The sequence below is a fragment of the Rhopalosiphum padi genome, chromosome 2 (assembly GCF_020882245.1).
Source record: "Rhopalosiphum padi isolate XX-2018 chromosome 2, ASM2088224v1, whole genome shotgun sequence".
In the NCBI taxonomy this organism is placed as follows: Eukaryota; Metazoa; Arthropoda; class Insecta; order Hemiptera; family Aphididae; genus Rhopalosiphum; species Rhopalosiphum padi.
This window is the reverse complement of record NC_083598.1, coordinates 25,909,630-25,931,242: the sequence shown is the minus strand read 5'-3', so window position 1 is coordinate 25,931,242 and position 21,613 is coordinate 25,909,630. Positions and strand designations below refer to the sequence as shown.

Here is a 21,613-nt window from a genome sequence, read left to right as displayed (position 1 = left end):
AACCATATTTGGACTTCAATTTAAATCTTTTAATATGGCACATAAAACTTTTTTTAAGAGTAATTTACTTTAAAAAAAAGTTCACAGAAAAGATAATTTAAAAAAAAATACATAGTAACTAGTAAAGTAGTAAACCATATTGGCATTATCGGTTCGTTCAGAATCTCTAAAAAGTACAAAAATAATTGTTTTGATTAATAATATAATATATCATAAATATGGTATAATAAATATTATACATCAATTTCTCGTCTATACAGACTACAAGTATTTTTATATAATTATAAATATACAATATGCATACATAAATTCCAATATACCATACAGGTAAATAAACTAACATCTTATAATTTATTGAATTTATTTAATCATCTTATCTCGATCATAATATACTTTTGCAAAGGTACATATTAATGAATTTTAATTAAACATAACAAAGTGGTCGGTTATTAAATGGTTGCATCATTCTACGGCTTATACTTGTTAAATAATTTCCATCGATTCCAATTAATGTTCGAAAAACTGCCAACTATATAAATATTAAATAAAAATAATTATGCTATAACTATATTATACAATATATTTACTAAAGAATCTGTATAGAATTTAAATAATTAACTTACTTGTTCTTGGCTAATATCGAATGTATTCTCATAAACAATCCACGTGACACATTGAGTAAATGGATATGCAGTTATTGATCCCGGGTACGCATAATAGCAATAGTCTTGAGCTACATCTATCAGCCAATGAAAGTGAACATCAAATGTTGAAATAAAACTATATCCGGGATTTTGAACGGATTGCACAGCTGTGAGAAAATTACTCATTTTTGGATTGTCTTGATCTGATATCTATAAATATTAAATACGATGATAAACGTAAGAATTTTTAATTATATTACATTCTCAAATGTCTAATTCAAAACAATGTAATAATATTTTTAATTCGGCCTAAGGGATCCTGGTTGTTTGAATTTAAAATATGAGGACTTCTTAGATCTTTCTATCATTAATTTACAATGTCAAACAACAACAAAAACTAAGCTAGAGGTGATCCCATTTCTCCTCATAAAAATCATAACTAAGCCATTAAAATTCAAACGTCGCTATAAAAACGAATTATTTTACTGAAAAGAAAATTATGAGATATATTACAACATAAAAGAATGTTTAATTGTTCCATATGGACCGAATTAATATTTCGTGCAATAATAAATATATTTAGATTAGAGTAAGACTGTATGATTCATAAAAAATGTCTAATTATATTTTTATAAACTTAAATTGTATATATAGATTGGTCTGAGAAGTCTATTCTCACTATCGCACGTCACTTATTTATTTACACTAAAATATTTTGATACTCATTCTACTTGTAAACTTGTAACTGCTAACGAGTAAATTACAGTATTACTTATCGCACCTTAGACAAAATTATTTTAATACTCTCTATACATGATACCATTGTTTACTATAAATTCTGGTATTTATAAATAATTATCAATTATTATAATTTATAGTACGCAACCGACAATTAAAAAAAAAAGAAAATTGGTATTTGCTAAATTTAAAGTCAACTACTACAACTCATATAGTCTCAGTAGTCTCACTAACAACAAATGATGGCTCACCTTGTAAAACAACTTACAAATACTTAAACTATAAATCACCTTCTTACCCTTCAAAAAAACAAGAACGAAATTTGGACCATTAGTCTTATGCAAAGAACAATCAATACAAATTAATAAGTCTCACGCCTTTATAATGACCCCGAAGAAGGCCAATTAATTGAACAAACTTTTTTATCTCTATTTCCAATATGTATCTCAATTAGTTTTCTTCTTCATACCATCTATTTCTTAGACCAACAAACTCTTAATAATACCCTCGTCGCAGATTATGTATAGATGACAAGGCAACATTGGCCTACCACGACGATCTAATTATTGCTGCCAAAAACCTCACCAACCTTCTAAACGAACAAACCGTTTATTATTTTAAATGGCGCTTAAAAGTTAATGAGAATAAATAATTACACGTAACCTTTTCCTTAAGAGAAAGATTCTACTTAAATATAACTTTTGATGAAATACAAATACGATGTTTTACTTCAACCAAATATTTAGCTATTGCTTTTGACAAATGGCACATTTGAACTTTACATTTACACAAAAAAATAATATTTTTGCTTAACAATAGAAAACGCTTTTACCTACATCAGAATCTGTTGTATAAATCAACACTCAAAATAATATTATTAAATTAAATATTTCTAAACTTATTTTTAATCCATTATAGATTTATGGCTGTACGGGTTCCGCAAATATTCAAACTTTTCAATCAAATACTCGCCGTCTTGTTACTAATTTTCTTTATTATATAACTATGTTCTGCATTCCAATGATCACATGCATATTTTATAGGAAACTTATATCGTCGTTACCAATCTTCACTCAAAAATTATTCTTATCATTTAATTGTTAAACTAGTTTTAAGCTGTAGGCAGCTCAGACACGGACGTATTGGTGGTGTAACCGCCCATCCAATTTATACATTTTTACAATAAATAATTTATTTTTGTGTAATATCATAATATTTGTCTAGTAGCATATACCTACAATATTACAGTTTATTTGAAACAAAAATAAAAAAATTATGATAAGTACCATAATTATGGTACTTATTCATTATTATATTGTTTTTATTATTTGTATAAGTAGCGCACATTTGTAAATTGTATATAATAAATATATTAATTACATTAAAATAAGAGGCTAACCGCACAATTTGCTTTTATTTTATATTTTTTATATTTTATTGTCTTAGATCATATTCTAATAATATTTATTTTCAAATAAAATTTAAAAAATACTATGATATTATAAAAAAAACTATTTATTTTATAAACGTGTAAATCTAGTGAGCGGCGATGGTGCCAAAACAACTTCAGGTTACGATAAAACGGCTAACGCCAAATAGGCCCAACGCCAAAACGTCCGTATTCGTACCTAGTTCAGTAGTACCTACTTTCTCCAATTTTTTTACATACTTTTCCAAAATATGAAACAATGCAAATACCATCAGTATAAGTTATAGCTTTTCCGTAATGACCATATTCATTTTTATAATGTATCATTTGAACTTCTATTGGATAACTAAAAATGAACAATATAGTGGTTATTTTTACTAAAATTAAAATTAAAATTTAATAAAATAATGAATACTATCATTATTTGTAGGCAGATTTAGATACTAATAATGTATGTCAAGTCACATAAACTTATTAGTTATCATTTAACATTTAGTAAATCAATATTGAACTAATTGTTCCTCAAACATTAATTATTTAACCACACATGATTGGTTAATTCAACTTCAGTGAACCAATAAATTAATCAACTTTTTATGTAACTTGATATAAATAATATATTATTATAACATCAATAAATTTTAACTTACTTATAATAAAAATACTTATTGTAAATACTTATTAAATATATTATCCAATCACTAATTTTGTATATAAAATGTTTTAATAGAGATAAATATTGAACATGTTTGACAAGCTTAAAGTATACTTACTCTACAGTCTACATGTTATTTATTAACTGAATTTGGTTCATTACCATATCTCTCATCATGTATATAATTAGATGTATCGAAATTAACATTAAATAAAATATAATGTTATCTCACTTCGAACAAATTAAGTACTATAAAATGACTATCAAATACAATTTACCCCTGAGAATCGATTTGGTGTTCACTTCCTACTTCATCTTCGGCACCCCAATATATATGAATGTGAGAAAATGTATATATTTCTTCAAATAATGGTCCACCAGTAATGTGCGCTGTAATACTACTCGTTTCATCACGTACACTATGAACATGAACTGAAAAAAATAAGCAATCATTTCATTAGTTTTAAATTTATTTTTACACACAATTTTTGGAAAAATAAATGAAACTGATTTACGTGCATGTCCGTTGTTTCCTATTTTAATTTCAACGCTCTCTTCGCGCCAATATCGATAGTATAACAAACTTGACAAACTGGCGTTATAAGAATAATTCGATAATATATTAATTGGCGATTGAACTTCACCAGCTACAAATGTTTGTTCGATATATGGCCATTGATTAGGATTATCGCCAAATACTTCCATACCTGATTTTTTTAATAAAATATTATTAAATACCTATCAAACATGATGAAAATGTAGCATTATTTATAATTTACTTGGTCCATAAAGAATTAAAATTGATACGGATAAAGATAAAAATATTTTAAACATTTCTCCAGCAGTGCCTTATACTATTATACTACAAGGCTATAGGAACTGGTAAAAGTCTAAAAATTAAATGTCACCAAAATTTTCAAAATAAACTCAATTCAAAGTTTTAAAAAGTTCAGATTATAAACATATTTCTAATGCATAACTGTATATGAAATACTTACAAGTTGGCAATATATTTTTATTACGTAAATGTATAGCAATTATTTAAACAATTACTATTAGTTATTTTTCATAAAAATAATTAATGTGCACGTGTTAAATTAATTTATTAACCTAAATTATAGGTATTAGATAGCCAAATATTTGAATTAGGTCTCATAATTTTATTGGTCGATGGTTCATAGTTGATTATTACATATAATATTAACAAAAAAGATAAATTTTACACTTGTTTTTAAATATGTGTAAATATTCTTCGATTTTATTTCATTTATTTCACAATTATACCAGTGATGAACTTTTTTAAAATACATAGTTATGTAATATTTTACTCAGTAATCAGTTGTATATATTTATATTATTTTTTGAAGAATAATGAAATAATATTTAATCACATTGATCCAGATAACGGGTATCAATGTGTTACCACATTAAATAAAATAAAAATAATTATAGTGTTCTAAAATGATTCAATATATGTTCAAGTGTTTGGTGGAAAGAGGGGTTGAACCTGATCATTGGTCCCTAATTCACCGGGCCAGTATTGGCACGACGTTAATTGACAATAGGTGGTTGTCTTATCGAATAGTATAGAAAATGCTGGTCATCCACATAGAATATCCCCCGCAAATAAGTGGCATTCTCTATAGATAGCACACCCGAATAGCGAGCCGGAGTATTAGGTTGGTGACGGGTATTTTCAAGTACGTTCGTAATAGAGCTTTTTTGAATGGCTCGGCTATGGCTACGGTCTCATTGGCACCTGGTTCGTTTCTGTCCGCTGTTTCCTGAGAACATCGTCGGGATTACTGTTGTCCTGTCGTTAGAGCCAGGTTACCGCAGTAACCGGTGTCGTATCTTCGATAAACGCTTGAAATTTCGAGAACACATGATCGTCGATCGCCGAGTCATTGCATTCACGAGGAATGCAAAGGAGTTCAACAAATAAGTGTTGCTGCTGCTGCTGCTTGTCTCATTACATATCAGGAAAGTTATTATTTTCTCCGGTAATATTAGGTTAGATTAGCATTTTTAAATTATATTACTTTAAGTCATTATTTTATTTTCTCTTAAAGATTAAATTACCATAAAAGTTAAACAAACAAAATCAGATAATTTTCATACCTTTATACGTATTTGCTTTAATAAAAGCTTTCATCGCAAAACTAATTCTGCTGAACGCACATTTTCTGTGTAGTACGTTTGGAAGACGGAAATAATACATGCGCCATGCGCAAAAGACGTATATTTAATAAAATATATATCTTACGAGTTACAGTACACTAAGAAATTTATAATATCATGAATTATTATAATTTCACTTTTGATAATATCTCATAATTCATAACCAAAAGTCAAAACTCTAATAATACACTTTAACAATTACTTCAAGCCAGGTTTAAGGAGTAGAGCGTTCCATAGCCCTAGGGCTACAAGACTATAAAGACCTCAGTAGTTACCACAGTATATTTTTATGATTACATAAACTATATTCATAATATTAAAAGAACATTGTTATATTATATTATAATTTCTATTAAAATTGATATAATTAATAGTTAAATAAAATAAAAATATAGGAATAAGTTTCAATGAAGTTGTTTTTTTATTAAAATCATTATTTATTAGTTTAACTATATAATATATAATAATAAAATAAAATTGATTTTTTTTAAGGCCTTTTGAAAACTTTGGCCCCCCGGATCTTTAAATATTTTAATTCGGGCTTGAATAACTTTGATAAAAATATAATTAATAATACAAAGTAATCAATAGAAATAATAACAATGATGTTAATTTAATAACATTTTATAAGTTTAATATGCATAAAGGATTGTTCTATTATTAAATGGTTGAAGATCTCTGTCATTTTCATTTATTAATACTCCGTGATGACTTGAATGTAACTCTCTGAATTCCATTAACTATTGAAATCGAATGAATATTCAAAAAAAAAAAATTAATATTGATTTAGTAAAAAATATAATAATCTTACCTGTCTCCTAGATATTTTAATGGGCTTGGTAAAAATTATCCAGATTACACATTCTGTGTACGGTTCAGTTGTTAGAGATCCATGATAAGTATAATAATGTTGTTTTAAAGCTGTTTTCTTTATCCAAGAAAACTCTTCTTTAAAACTTCTAATTATCGACGATTTTGGTTGGACTATATATTTTAAATCTGCAATAAAATTAGCCATATCTTGATTGTCTTTTGATGATACCTATAAAAGAAATCCCAGCGGAGAGTATATACTTTTTATGCTCAACGAAATTTGAATAGTAACAAAGTTACTGTTCAAATCGGATAAATGTACATAAACATCAATACATCTTGATTAATATTTAAAATACTAGGTATTTGGTGGGTTACTTCAATATTTCAGTGTTGTTCTATGAATCGGCGGGACAAAAAATAATATCACAGTAATATGTGGCCTGTGTGGGAAGGCAACTTCAGTTTTTGGTGAAATATAACCATCGACTGCGACTCGTATCGCACAAGTCACCCCCTGGACTGTGACTGAATTAGTTATGCACGCTCTCATCACACAATATACTATTACCAGCTGCTTACGGATATTGAAATTTTGTTTTAATTTTTAATAACTACACTGAAAATGATTTTATAAAAATACACTTATATCCAAAAAAAGTGCACTAAAATTAAAATATAAACATTTTTCTGAACTTCTAAATCTTTTTTGTTGAGTGGGTCACTTTTATGGGCGTGTTAAATTTTAATAATTCAATGATGTATCATTGTATACGTATAACGATTCTAGGCAGAGACAGATTGTCAGGCTATATCACTAAATATATTTTATGATATGTTTTTGGAATATAGTTATCAAAGTCGTTTTTTACTTTTAGTATTACTACGATAGTTTGATATAATTTTTTTCCGAAAATATTGCGTTTATTATATTAATACCTATATAATATATAGTACTAAAATTTTGGTTTTTGAGCTCAGTACCGATTTTTTACAAAATTGAAAATATGTAATCACGTGAGTGTAACTTAAGAGATACAAGATACAATGTTTTCACATATTTATTTAAGTGCACAAATAAAATATTTATATCAAATTAATTACCTCTCCGAAAAATCCAACGACACAAACGCCATCACTGTAACTTAGAGCGTTTTCAAAACTTCCGTACTCTTTTTTATAATGTACAATATGAACTTCCATAGCATATCTAACGTAAAAATCAAACAAATCATTAACTTTTACACTGACACATAGTTAATTCAATTTATTTAAATCTAAAATCTTAATGGAAAAAAATCATATTATTAGATATGATTGTAAATTTTTCAAACAATAATTTGTTTTTTTTTCTTTTTTGTATATTCATGCTCGGAAATTATAATTTATATTAAATATAATAAATAATAATAATTATTTTTATTATAATTCATAATAAATTTTATTGAATGTCCATATTAAGAAAATAATTTGGGTTTTAAGAAACCTTAAAAACATCTAATTTTAAATATTTTTCTTACGTAATTAGTTGAGGAGTATTTGGAAGTAATTTTCTTTTGTGATTATTTTGATGCATCATAATTTATAACATTAAAAATACATTGAATATTACGTGTAGTAAGGAACCGAATAACAAAGTGTATCTCACACCTGCGATAGGTGGAGTGATCGGAGGGCGAACTGTTTGACGCGTTTGGCTGCTGTGACGACATTTCTCAACAGATTGAGGCGTTTGATAATTTTTTTTTATCGTTAGAAGTTCCTCTACCTACCCGTGGTGACAACTTTGAAAAACAAAATTTAATTCGTCATACACGGCCCTTATAACCTTACTTTCAGGACGACCCTCGTATTCTCAGGTTGGTAATATTTAAATTTTGTGAAATTATCATAATATACTTGAAAAATCAATACTTAAATTTATACGACTATATAATACAATACAAAGTGATCTATTATATGTCATCACTCATCACTTATTATTTCATTAACTTTTAACTTTTTCAAACATATTTTTTTACATTATCGAAACAGCATTTTTTATCGTTATTATTTTTAAATTTATTTAATTTTGTATCTAAAGCAGAATATTGTCAGCAGTATTTTAATATAGGTATAAAAAAAAAAATTCGAATTGGTTAATAGCTAACAAATATATTTATATATTAAGTTTAGATTAGCGTAATGGGGTGTCACAAGGGCACCCAACAAAATGTTTGTCTACTACTTCACTCAACAATACTTTAAATATAACTAACATTAATATTTTTCGAAATAATGAGTGTATACACTTAAATGGATCACGTTATTATATATCAAACTGACAAACAAGTATGAATTATTAACAACTTCTAATAATGTATTACCATACACACAAATAATTATGTATTATATTCTAAATTCTTGTATATCAATTTTAATACTTATTTTTGTTTTAAAATGTATTGGATATTCTTTAAACAATAATAATATTATAGGACACCATAATAAATTAAAATTCTATATTATGTCGTAATCGTCGTAGATATTTAACCTTTTAAAATATAAAATTCCAAAAGAACTTTTTTTAAAGATTTTCAATTTTTACAATTCTCAAACATTAAAATTATTACTTACTTGTGTCCATTGACTTTGTGTTCACTTCCCATATCATTTTTACCCCAATGAAAATGCATCTGTGAGAATTCATACCTACTATCAAATAGTGGGCCCCCGGTGATGAATGGCACCTCATAAGAATTATTGGCAAGTTTAACATTAACTATTAAATCAAATATTAATACAAATGTTATTATAGTATTTAACTTCTCATACCTGTATGTCCAGTATTAGAAATTTCCACTGTTGCCCTGTTAAATGCCCAATAACCAAAATAACGTAAAAATGGCAAATATCGCCTGCTTGCGTATGTTGTATTTATATCCACTGGTGACTGAAGCTTAATACCCACATGATCTTTAATAACATATGGCCAGTCATCCGAATCAAATTCTAAAATAAATTATAGTTCAATATTATGAAAACAATATTAGATAACATTAAGTAATAGTGAGTATACAATGTACCTAATATAGTAATACCTATAAGGCTATAAATGCATTAATAAATTATAAAATATATTTTAATAATAATTAATTATTTTTATTATATAATATGATAAGAATAAAATAGAGCATAAATGCATTTTATTTGAAAAGCATTGCCACTGGTGTAGTTTTATTAACATTTCATTGGCACTTGACAAAGAATATCACGAAGGTTTTTTATATACAAACTATCTGATAATCCCTATTCACAAAGTGTCAACATTGCCTTCTGCAAAAATGATACAATACTTTATAGCGAATCCGGTAATATTTAAGCGATAACTCTCAATTTACACTTTTACAGGACCGTCTAAAATTATTATCAACAAATATACAAATTGGTGAAAAAAAATACACCAAGAACAAAGCAAATTACACAAAAATTGCTATATTAAATTAGGATAATATTGCTATTATTCAAATAACTAATTTAAGGTATGGTTTCGCAGTAGCATCTAAACGCTGGATTAAGATCACAAAAGACGATAGACGCTGCATGGAAGCCGTAGCTTTAGATACCTTGTATTAATATAATAATATTATACTAATCATTTGATTAGGCACGATTATTAATATGTCCACCATGTTATAAATAATTTAAATATACCTAATAGAAATAAACTAGAAAGTAGGAACGTTTTAAGAGTTTTGTAATCGTTTTTTTTTTAAAAGCTTATTATTTGTTTTATTATACTTAAATTTAAATTAGATAGATCACTGCGACACTACATAAACATAACCCAATACCCATTATAATTTACGAATAAGTATAATATATATGTAAGGCATAATATAATACAATATTGTTTTAAATTATATTTATCTTCTACCTTTATAAAATATTGCTTACATAAAAACATTTTATTGACTTAAAATTGAGATTTTCCTGAAAATTATATTAATTTAAAAGAAAATATTTGAGAATTTTTATTTAAAATTACCTCAAGCGGGTGCTTATATGTATTAGGTATTATATGTACTTTAAAATATGATGACTGACTAAGTATACTCGTATATATTTAAATAATAAATTGCTATATGTATGAAAAGCTGATATATATATTTATAATATAATGTATTTGTTATATTTATGAATTACTCAATCGTACAAAAATATTAGCAATGTTACACTTTTGAGGGTTTTGGGACACCGATTAAAGTTATCCAATTATGTTCAAATTTTGTATAGATCATTTTCATACATATTGGAAAATAAACTACTCGTCAGAATTTGGATTTTTAGGTACTCCGAAAAAGTCTTCATATTATGATTGAAAAGAAGTATAGGTATCTAGTTAAATTTCTTATGTTGACCCCTAATACTCCGCTAGAATATTATAAAATAATATAAAAACTACTTATCATTTTAGATATTTTTAAATAAAAAAACTTTCGTATTAAAATTGTTTCACTATTATGAATATTTTTTTGTTTATGTGATAAAAAGGTTATACATAACTACATAAGTTTTAAGTAATCCCGAATATTATATATAAAATACATATTATTAAATATTACCTATTCATTGAAATAAATAAGATATAATTATGTTGTGCTCTGACAAAAAATAAAAGATATCATTATCATGACAAAAATTATTTGTTCCTCTTAGACTTAAATTTATCAATATTTTATTAAATTAAAAATAAATGCATGACTTACCCACCTACTTAACCACGCATGTAGATTCAAAGAAAACTTTTGAGTTTTGATTCATATTAATATATTTAAACACAAGTTTATATTACTGTTATTGTTCATAAATTATATTTGTTATAAAATATCAAGAATGAAACTGTAAATCATCTAATATTCTAAACGTTAAGTATTTAATATAAATATTTTAATGATTTCAATCAGATACTAACCACTGACAGATTTTGAAGACGCCAAAACAGCAAACATAAACCACAATGCAGACGTCCAAATCATTAGATGGCTGTAACAACGATCATGATGACTTAAGACACAATGAACATCACATAACGAATCTCAAAATATTTATTAATTATAAAATTCCCCTAACACCTTGATTGTGAAATAAATAAGGAAACAAAGAATGTATATTACAGCAGGTAGTACAGTTAAATTAACCGTGACGTATTTACTGTGGTAAAGTTGGTCTTAATTATTTGAATTACAATAAATTTAAAATAACAAAATATTTATTGTATGAACCTTTAAGTATACTATTCAATACAATGTTTTATACAATTTTAGTACTTGATTGAAACAAGATGTTTCTATTAATATGTATAATGTATATTGTATATACAATATTTGTCATAAAGAGAATATCTATTAAATTATTCTTATATGAAAATTATATTATTATTGTTTATACCAAAGAAATATTTCTAGACAACTGCATAATACTACTTACCCGTTCTTAGAACTTATTTGAAGTTAAAATATTTTTCAAAACAACATTGGGTCAACGATACATTTTATTTTGCACAACTGAACAATTGTCACACTTGTCCTGTTTATTTAACTGTCGTTCTGTTTGTACATGTCCGGTTATACAAATTGACCAAACTTGGTAGGAGGGTTTTTTAATTGAGTAGCTTTGATTTATTACGACATAAAGGAATACAAATTGCACAGATTAAATAATGTTGCAATATGATTAAACGAAATTCGTCGAATTTTAAAGTTCTGTATTTATTTTTTAAACATACAAATATTTTCATATACTATATTTTAAAGTGAGGCGCATTTAAAAATTGATTATCATAAAATATTTTATAACACAAAATACATTTTGATGCATTTTAGTTTAATTAATTTTATGCATCTATAAATAATTCATATACCTAAAAAAATTGAAAATGGTGTGCAATTAATATTATACTGAACTACACTATATAGTATATACATGGTAATCTACTTAAGTATCTATTAATCATTTATTTAAAAAAGTTTTAACATGATTTGTGTCTACTATAAAACAATTGTACATTATCACTATTTTTAAAATTTTACTTTTTAAATAAAAAACATATATTTTCAATTGTCCATATTTTGAAAAATAATATTTTTTGAAGTACTTCGATACGTTTAAAAATTGAATTTTAATCGAGTAATAAGGTAATAAGTTATGAATATTTAAAGTTTAAATATGTGGAGCAGTAGACCATCATTTCGCGAGTATCTTATAATATTACTCTACTCCGCTTTTTAAAAACTAAAATACTTGATACAACTAAATTAATTTCTCGTTTAAAATTCCATATTTATGTATCAAAATGATCTTTTTTGAAACGTGAAATAAAAAATACATGGCATTCAAATTAATTTAATAATTTAGAAAATGATAACAATAAAAAATATCAAAATACAATCTTATATTACTATACAAAAATGTATTTAATTTTTTTTAGATAGGTTCTTTTGTAATATTACATATTTTATAAAATATCGATGTATTTATATAAGATCTTTGGTACAATGTGCTAAAAACAGTTATTTCTATTTTTTATTGGCTTATTAAAATAAATTGATAGGTAACACAACAATTTTGATTCAGAAAATTTATATCTAAACAAAACATTTTGATTATTCAAATATTAGACTAATTTGCATGTGTGTTAACTTTTACCAATTTGAAATGATAAGGAAATCGTAACTGCTGGTAATTTAGCATATTATTTCAAAATTGTTGAAGTCAAACATAAGTATGTACTTTATTAATTAAAACATCCTTTACAATTATTTAAATTTAAAATAGTAGATAAGTAATTACCTATCTAATGATTGCCAGTGTATAGCCTCTATAATATTTAAGTTATAAAAAATTAAACATTTTTACATCAATAAATGTATACAATTATTATATTATTATGTTAGATTATTGCATTTTCTTATTATTTTATCCTTCAATAAATTTACATAATTCTAACAACAACATTTGAATTTTGAGAGTTAATTTAATATTCATCATACGTCATTTCTAATTAATGTTTAGTCCTATAAATTATAATATTATTAATATTATTTACGTGTATAATTTAGCCAATAATTATTATTAATTTATTCGTTATAGTACCGTAATAATTCAATACTCACAGATTTAACATAATTGTTAATATTATTTAATTCTTCTTTCTCTTAAAATTTTTTTATAAATTATTCCATAATAGTAATTGAATAGTTTTCATTTTTATTATAAATCAAATTTCCAGTATCATTTTGTATTAAAAATGTTACGATTAGAATAACTAATTTTAATGAATTATACTCTAAGTACTCGATGCACCATATTTCTTATCAAGATTCTTATAAAAAAAACATATACCTACCAACTCAATGTATACGTAAAACTCGTATAAGTAAACGATGCTTCCTGTTAATATCTTTAGTTACTAGTAGGTATATATTTAATATTTATAATTTATTCACCACTGGTATTAAAATTATTATATCGCTACTTAATCGTACTCAAACATATTTACGTACAACTTATGCGCAGATAATGCAAACATAATGTATAATAATATAATATGCACTTAATGTGTTAACAGCAAATAATCATTTCATTAAATGTTTTGTATATCTGCAATAGCTTATTAATTTCAAAATCATTCGTATGGAACGTTAAGTAGGCACCTATTATGTAATAGCATATTCGTAAATTCGTAATTAAGTACGAGTATAAACTTATAATATTTATCTCCGACGTATTTTGTTTTAAGATTCTAAGGCTAGTAACGATGAACTAGAAAGCTCTTACGGGAAGACAAAATGTTGAAAAAACTTTCCAAAAATAACTTATCGCTAGAATATGTATAAAATATTAAACATCGTATATTAAAACGTCAATAAAAAACGAAGAACATTACCTATATTACATATAAATCATATAATACAAACAAAAATATACAGAATATTTATTTTCTGGTGTCACTTTGACTCTAGTAAAACCCGAAACTCGAAAGTAATAATTATAATCGAAAATTAAATTCTCAAAACAATAAGCTTTTTGAGCACTACTATTATAATTAAATTTTTTTTTTTGATCAAGTTATCACAAATTTATGATGAAGCACACATCTACTGGGAGGCCTCTTCACAATATACTTATTTTCATTATATTTAATTATCTTATTATATAAATTATGTTTATTTGTTCAATAAATGTAATAGTGGTGTCACTAATATATAGATATCCAATCCTAATTATATGATGGATAAAATCCGAGTTATCCGAATAATCCGGATATTTTAAATGTAGCAAAAATAATAATAATAATAAATAATCATGGCTTAAACACAGCTTGTATAGAATATTAATAGTTAGTACCTGTAGTATACTGTATACATAAATATCAAAGAAAAGTATAAGTAAGAAGAATGAAGATGTTTATGGTTATGTAATTTACTGGTAACTCGTTGAATTCAGTCATAATTATAGTAGATTCAATATTATTTTGCTAATAAGCCACTAGTAATGACCCCTAAAATAACCACAATTTTAAGATTTATAAAAAATCAGTAATTAATATTAGACTTCATTATTTCGCTTAGTCATACACGACATAACAAGATATAAGTTATGATAAGACTTTTAAAAAGTAATTTCAAGTATTTAAATTTTTTTATTTTTTTCTTAATGATAAATGAATAAGTGAATAATTATTTATTTTATTCAAAAATTTAAATAATTACTATAGTGACATTAGTTACACGCTGGACTGAATATAATATAATAAATTATAACATAAATGTCATATTATATATTTATATTTAAAATACGTTAAATAGATATCTCTTATAAATGATAAGAACATGCATAAAATGTTAAACAATTTTTTGTTTATATATTGATATAAATATATTTTTTAACCATTTAGTCAGTTATAATTTATCATTCACAATTTATAAAATTATAAATATTACAATAAGAGGTTCAACCTGCTTCCCACTGAAATATTTTACAAACACATTTTTACTTAAGTACATACCGATACCGTGTATAATGTATATTATAATTTGTAATTAATATTGGTTAATAAATTGGTAATGTGTTATAATCTCGCTTCTCACAGATTTATTTTCTATGTACGCACCTGTAAAATACTCTATAATATACCTATTGATGTATACTGTTGCATGTTTATGGTACTCTGAGTTCGTGCGTTTATAAATATATACATGGTGTATCATGGTAATATGACAATTTTACATTAAAATTATAACATTTTAATACACTCTGTATAATATAATATAAATATATATAAAATTATCAGAGATAATCTAAAAAAACCTATAAAGTATAAAATTTAATTCTGATTTAATTGTTTGATAAATCCTATGTAAAAATATTAAATTTCTGTAATACCACTGTCTCATTTTGTTAAATTTTACGCATCAACTATTTGCGTGTAGGGCTTGGATAAAAAATGTTTGTGATAATCTATTATGGTAACAATATGAAGTATACACTTTTTTATTTCAGCTGATACTATACAATGGTACATGAAAGTCGTTTCAAACCAGGAATATATTTATCTCAAAGTCCTTCGAAATGTTCTATAGTACTGAATAATGTGTTTAAAACACATAATAATCAAAATATTTTCAATGGAGTGAATTTAATTGCTCATAGTGGTAAAATGTAACTGCACTTTTTGATACTTCTTACGTTTTGTATTTGAAATTGTAATAACTCAACTGTAATTTTTACTATTTAAATGACCAATTCGAAAGTTAATATTTTGTTTAATTGATAACACTTTTTTATTAACTGTTTTTCAAAGATGTGCTATACTTGGTGAAATTAACAGCGGTAAATCTATGCTACTTTCTTGTTTAGTTGGTGGGGATAAAGTGGACAAAGGTCATATATGGGTTCTCGGCGGTCAACCAAGAACAAAAAGCAGTAAAACTTTAACTAAATACACTGGCTATATGCCTCAGGTACTAAATTTATTATACTTTACTGCAGCAATAAGATATAATTATTATAATATATGGATATACCTATGTCAAATAATACATTTCATTCATAAATTTACAAGTTAATTATGATTTTTTTTTAGGAATTTTGTTTGTATAAGACCATGACAGTTCTAGAACTGTTTGCATACTTTGGAAATTTGTATAATATTAATCACAAATTTATTCTGTGGAGAATCAGTTATTACAAACACATTTTTACCCTACCACCAATTAATTCTACTATTAAAAAATTAAGGTGTGTAGCTCTACTTATATTAAATTAATTTTGTTCATAGTTTATTTTATATCATAATACGATTTTGTAATAATGCAAAATATTTAGTTTCAGTGAAAAACGAATGATATCATTTATGATAGCCGTGTTCCACAGACCTCGATTAGTGGTATTAGACGAGCCTACTATAGGACTTGACATATTTAAAAAAAATCAGTATATTTAAATTTTTGAAAAATATTTACTTAACATAATGATTTGTTCTTTATATAGAATTTGGAAATACTTGCATCACATGATTAGTACATGGAAACCAACAGTAGTTGTAGCCACCAATAATATCGAAGAAGCATTTTCAGCAACTAAGGTTTTAATTATAATTAATAACATTTAATAGACGATTAAAATTAAATATTGTTTTATTTATTTTAGATAGCGTATTTAAAAAATAGAAAAATCATATTTGAAAGAGAAGTAAAGGAATTACATCGATCAAACCCAAATAAGTCTATAGATGCAATCATAGAAGACCTTTACATCAGTTTAACATCTATTAATGTTGATGTATATAACATATTATATTATTTTTCTTTATACCTACTTATACATACAATGGTTTCTACATTGTGTATTATCATTAGAGTCCAGAAATTTGTGCATTTAGTATTTGCATATTTTTATTAAATGCTCCAAAAGTGACTAATACATTTCAACTAAAAACTAAAATCGAACATATATTTCCATTTTTTAGTACAAAATATAAATAAATTTCGAAATTTTAAATTTTACATACGTATAATTACTAATTGCCTAAATATAATTAATTTTTAAAAATGAATAGTTAAATCAATATTTTGTTGATTTTTTATTAAAAATGGAAATATGCCTTATTGGACCTTGACGACTTTATAAATTGTGTATATTATTACAATTAATATAGATTCTGAGTAAAAAAATAAAAAGGTTAAAAAGACCGTTTTTTTGTTGATAGTCACATTATTTTTATCTGAAATTTATACCATCTATACTGATTCAATATTTTATCATGTTCTCAAAAGTTTTCCTAAACATAAATATAAACTAAAACTGCGTAAAATAAATAACAATAACTTTAACTTTTAAAAAAAATATGTTGCATATATTTTCATATTAAAGGACATTAATATGTTCCTCGCACGACTTTTGGACACTAATGATAATGCTATTTTAATAGTACATAATATACTATATTATACAAATTATCAAATAATATATGAAATATATTATGTGCTTTAAAATAAAGTAAATTACAATATTAATTGTTTAATTTAAGTTTAGAAAAACTCTTGGATCAATTCAAATCAATCTGAGACACCGCATAATAAAAAGGTAATGCTGTTATTTGCACAAAAATGAATACCTAACATTGTTACTATAGCCTTGGCGATTTTACTAAGCACTACTCAGTACTCGCACTAGCATACAATATATGTAAAGCCAATAGCATTTCAATTATTTTTTTTTTTTTATTTTTTTTTTACTTTTAACTAAAAAATATGTGACGAAGTTAAGAATTGTTTAAATTAGAAACATTTCAACCACATTATCATCCAAACTTTTTAAAACGATTACGTCATATACTTATACAAATATTAACAGACTTATTTACAACTGATATAAAAAAACAGTTGTACAAAGATTGTTTAGTGTAACAATTACTGAATGACAATTACAGATAACTTAATGTGTGCTTATACCTTTAGTTACAAAAATACTACTTTGATAATATTTTATAACCACCTGGAATCTGAAGGATTATTTCCATAACAATAATTTATATTAACTTAATTTAAAATAATAAAAATTTGGTAACTTGTTAATTTAATATTAGAATTTTTCAAATTTATATGTTTAAAAATTATCAATTTAAGCTTACCTCCTTTAAATTAGATATGAAAATATTTTTAACAATAATGTATCATTCAATATTTCAATAGAACTACATGTTCTAAAATGTTATTACCCTATTTTCTTTAATCATACAAAATAACGCACTACTGACTAACTGACATTACATATTATTATGTATATATAATATATAATTATCTCATTAACTACTTTCATAAATGTTTATAGTTTTATCATATTTGAATATGAATTCTTGTTTCAAGATCTGAATGATAATATATAATAATAAATCAATGATAAAAATAACTTATTATTTTAAGTTATTGTTAATAATTTCTGAAACTATCAACATTTTTAACTGTTTCAATAATTTAAAAAAATAACACGTACATTTACACTCATACAATTGAGTCAAAATAATGTTTTTAAAATATATTTTAACCATATTGTCTTTATTTTTATTACTTAAATAATTAAATATATAATCTAATATTTTAAAATATATAGTATAATTATTACATAAAGTACTACATTTTAAATAACAAGAATTAATTATTGATACTAACTTATCAGTTTTTATCTCGACTACGTACCTTGACTAAATTAATAAATGTTTTTTTTTATATACAATCATCAATTTTATATCATTTTATACTATTCATTCATTATACTCTACTCTAAAATACATTATCTTATAACTTATAAAATTGTTTAATAACTATTTCATTTTTTTCAGCTAAGCATTTATAAGCAATTATATCCAAGATCAAGTATTTGGAAGTTCAAAACCATTATTATTCAAAATATTAAATTTTTAACTAAAAATTTTTGGTACGTAATTGTATGAATTAGAAAGATTTTAAATCGTGATATATGCCTCTAGTAATATTTTTTTCACACGGTCGTCTAATGTAATAATTAATTAACAAATTAAAATTTGTTTTGATAAACAATCAGTATAGCACTTGGTATTTCGTAATTAAATTTAGGCTATCAGCTAACAAAACAATAGGAACTATATATGGTTTTTTTTGTTTTATTATTATTGTATGAGACGAATAGCAACTCTGTCTAAAAGATATTTTACATTAACTGGATTCTACCAATGGTCTTTCGTTATTCATCAAGTACTTTTTTTTTGAGATAACCAAGAACAAACATATTAGACAATCATTTTACAAACCTAAAATAATGCATTTTTAGGAGGAGGAATTATATTGATGTATTGTTTCCATAAATCAACAATTTTAATTCATTTAAATATTTTTTTTTTTAAATATATTCATAATAAGCCAATGCCACTATCTAACCGTGAAGTTAACATAAAAAGATGATAGACGAGTGCCCAACACTCATTTAGTCATTTGTATCTTGTCCTGCTGTTTACTGTCCGCTATTAATTTAACCTACTCCTCAATTCAACCTCCCTAAATAGTCAAAAAACGTTCTTCTGCCCTTTTTTAAACTTCTATATTTCACCTTGTGACCTCTGATCTATACTAATCTACATTACTGTTTAATTCAAGTTCACAATTTTATGTTTTTACTTTATGTGTAATTTATTATTAATTATGACGGTGGTTTCATTTAATCGTATCAAATTTAATGTGCAAAAACCCGAAATTTATTTTTAAATCGTTTACAGAATACTTTATAATTACCAATTATTATAGTTATTATAATAATACATCATTATACTACACCGAATAGAGTAAAGAGAGAAAAAGACTGAATATATTGCATTTAAAACATGACCGAGCAACTATTTTAAATATTTTTGTAATAATTACGAGGTATATTTTACATTATACAATTTTTTTCTAATCGTGAAAATATTTTCTTGTTTTGTCACTAACTATTAATTACTATAATAAAAAACCAATCGCAATGTTATAAAAATACAATCATTTTAATTTTAGGATGTTTGTGTTATTATGCGTGATTCCATTACTTCAAGTATACTTGCATTGCATCTATTATGGAACATATCCTAAATCCATACCTATTGCAGTTTATAACCAAGAAACTGATTGCGGTAATGATCCATGTAAACATATTGAAAAATGTTCTTACTACTCATGTCACTTCTTGAATATTTTGAACCAAAACGGTGTTACAGTAGTGAGTAAAAAAAAAATGAATGAAACATTAAAACCTATCTATTTAAAATCATTTGTTATGACAGAATTATTTTGATTCTGAATTTTTGGCTAAAAATTCCATAACAAAAGGATCAACACTAGGATTTATGAAAGTTTCTAAAAACTACACAGTAGCAATAGTTAATAGTATAACACAAAGCTCGACAAAGGAACGCGAAGAGCTGTTAAAATCTAATATAAATTTTGAAATAGACATGTCAAGTAACCTATAAATAAATATCATTGTCACTAAGATAAAATTATATTTAATCAAATTCAAATATGGCTGGTATTCATAGACTTCGAATTTGGGAAATATCTCAAACAAAATATATTAAAAACTCATAAACAACATCTGATTGACGTTTATAGTCAGTACAATCTGTCAAAAAAATACGCCGATATCCCATTTAAGGTTATTATTGATAAATAAATTAAAATATATTTCATATCGTGTAATATATTTATATATTATATTTATTTATCAATTTTCAGATATATGAATATAAAAATTTAAATCTCGCCGAAAACACAGCATCCAAAATAATATCATGGTAATTTAAGATTATACAATTAATATTACAATAATTTTCGAAACTTAAAATTTTTAATAACAAATATCATAAATCAGTGGTGTATTTTATGAAGAGCTAAGAATAGTTACAATCAGAGCCGTGCGCAGGGGGGGGGGCTAGAGGGCATTTGCTCCGGGCGCATAGTTTAAAGGAACGCCAACAATTTTTTTCTGACAAATTTCCGACTATAGTCGAGTTATAACAATTAGTCAACCGCAAATTTTATTCCTGTATTATTTGGCTCTATAATAAATTATCGTATTAACATCGATTTTGAAGACGTCATTGAA

The 21,613-nt window shown here is 24.8% G+C and overlaps 3 protein-coding genes across 3 annotated transcripts; 1 reads left to right on the top strand and 2 right to left on the bottom strand.

The window, feature by feature from the left end:
- Positions 1-344: 344 nt before the first annotated feature.
- Positions 345-4,470, bottom strand: LOC132921566 (carbonic anhydrase 2-like). Its single transcript, XM_060984649.1, has 6 exons — positions 4,246-4,470; positions 3,982-4,173; positions 3,745-3,898; positions 3,052-3,157; positions 624-854; positions 345-529 (listed from the first exon to the last, which is right to left on the bottom strand). Exons 1-6 carry the CDS (start codon positions 4,298-4,300, stop codon positions 425-427), a joined length of 843 nt encoding a protein of 280 aa, XP_060840632.1. The 5' UTR covers positions 4,301-4,470; the 3' UTR covers positions 345-424.
- Positions 4,471-6,045: 1,575 nt separating this feature from the next.
- Positions 6,046-12,064, bottom strand: LOC132921568 (carbonic anhydrase 2-like). The gene is made up of 7 exons (XM_060984650.1): positions 11,930-12,064; positions 11,415-11,485; positions 9,275-9,451; positions 9,077-9,221; positions 7,565-7,670; positions 6,459-6,689; positions 6,046-6,387 (listed from the first exon to the last, which is right to left on the bottom strand). Exons 2-7 carry the CDS (start codon positions 11,476-11,478, stop codon positions 6,280-6,282), a joined length of 831 nt encoding a protein of 276 aa, XP_060840633.1. The 5' UTR covers positions 11,479-11,485; positions 11,930-12,064; the 3' UTR covers positions 6,046-6,279.
- Positions 12,065-16,010: 3,946 nt separating this feature from the next.
- Positions 16,011-21,432, top strand: LOC132921445 (ABC transporter G family member 23-like). Its single transcript, XM_060984483.1, has 11 exons — positions 16,011-16,162; positions 16,305-16,464; positions 16,587-16,741; positions 16,829-16,936; positions 16,994-17,087; positions 17,153-17,284; positions 18,038-18,088; positions 19,344-19,438; positions 20,527-20,728; positions 20,793-21,163; positions 21,244-21,432. The coding sequence occupies exons 1-10, from the start codon at positions 16,017-16,019 to the stop codon at positions 20,979-20,981; spliced, it is 1,332 nt and encodes a 443-aa protein (XP_060840466.1). The 5' UTR covers positions 16,011-16,016; the 3' UTR covers positions 20,982-21,163; positions 21,244-21,432.
- Positions 21,433-21,613: the final 181 nt, after the last annotated feature.

Bases quoted from the DNA above. Each gene is read 5' to 3' on its own strand.
- LOC132921566 (XM_060984649.1), bottom strand. From the start codon at position 4,300: ATGTTTAAAATATTTTTATCTTTATCCGTATCAATTTTAATTCTTTAT. The intron at 855-3,051 runs GTATGTAAAAAA...TAATATTTATAG, and splicing joins TTGTTTCATATTTTGGAAAA to ATATCAGATCAAGACAATCC. The intron at 530-623 runs GTAAGTTAATTA...ATATTTATATAG, and splicing joins TCGATATTAGCCAAGAACAA to TTGGCAGTTTTTCGAACATT.
- LOC132921568 (XM_060984650.1), bottom strand. From the start codon at position 11,478: ATGATTTGGACGTCTGCATTGTGGTTTATGTTTGCTGTTTTGGCGTCT. The intron at 6,690-7,564 runs GTAATTAATTTG...TTTCTTTTATAG, and splicing joins TCGTTGGATTTTTCGGAGAG to GTATCATCAAAAGACAATCA. The intron at 6,388-6,458 runs GTAAGATTATTA...CGATTTCAATAG, and splicing joins TTAAAATATCTAGGAGACAG to TTAATGGAATTCAGAGAGTT.
- LOC132921445 (XM_060984483.1), top strand. From the start codon at position 16,017: ATGGTACATGAAAGTCGTTTCAAACCAGGAATATATTTATCTCAAAGT. The intron at 16,465-16,586 runs GTACTAAATTTA...ATTTTTTTTTAG, and splicing joins ACACTGGCTATATGCCTCAG to GAATTTTGTTTGTATAAGAC. The intron at 20,729-20,792 runs GTGAGTAAAAAA...TTGTTATGACAG, and splicing joins ACCAAAACGGTGTTACAGTA to AATTATTTTGATTCTGAATT.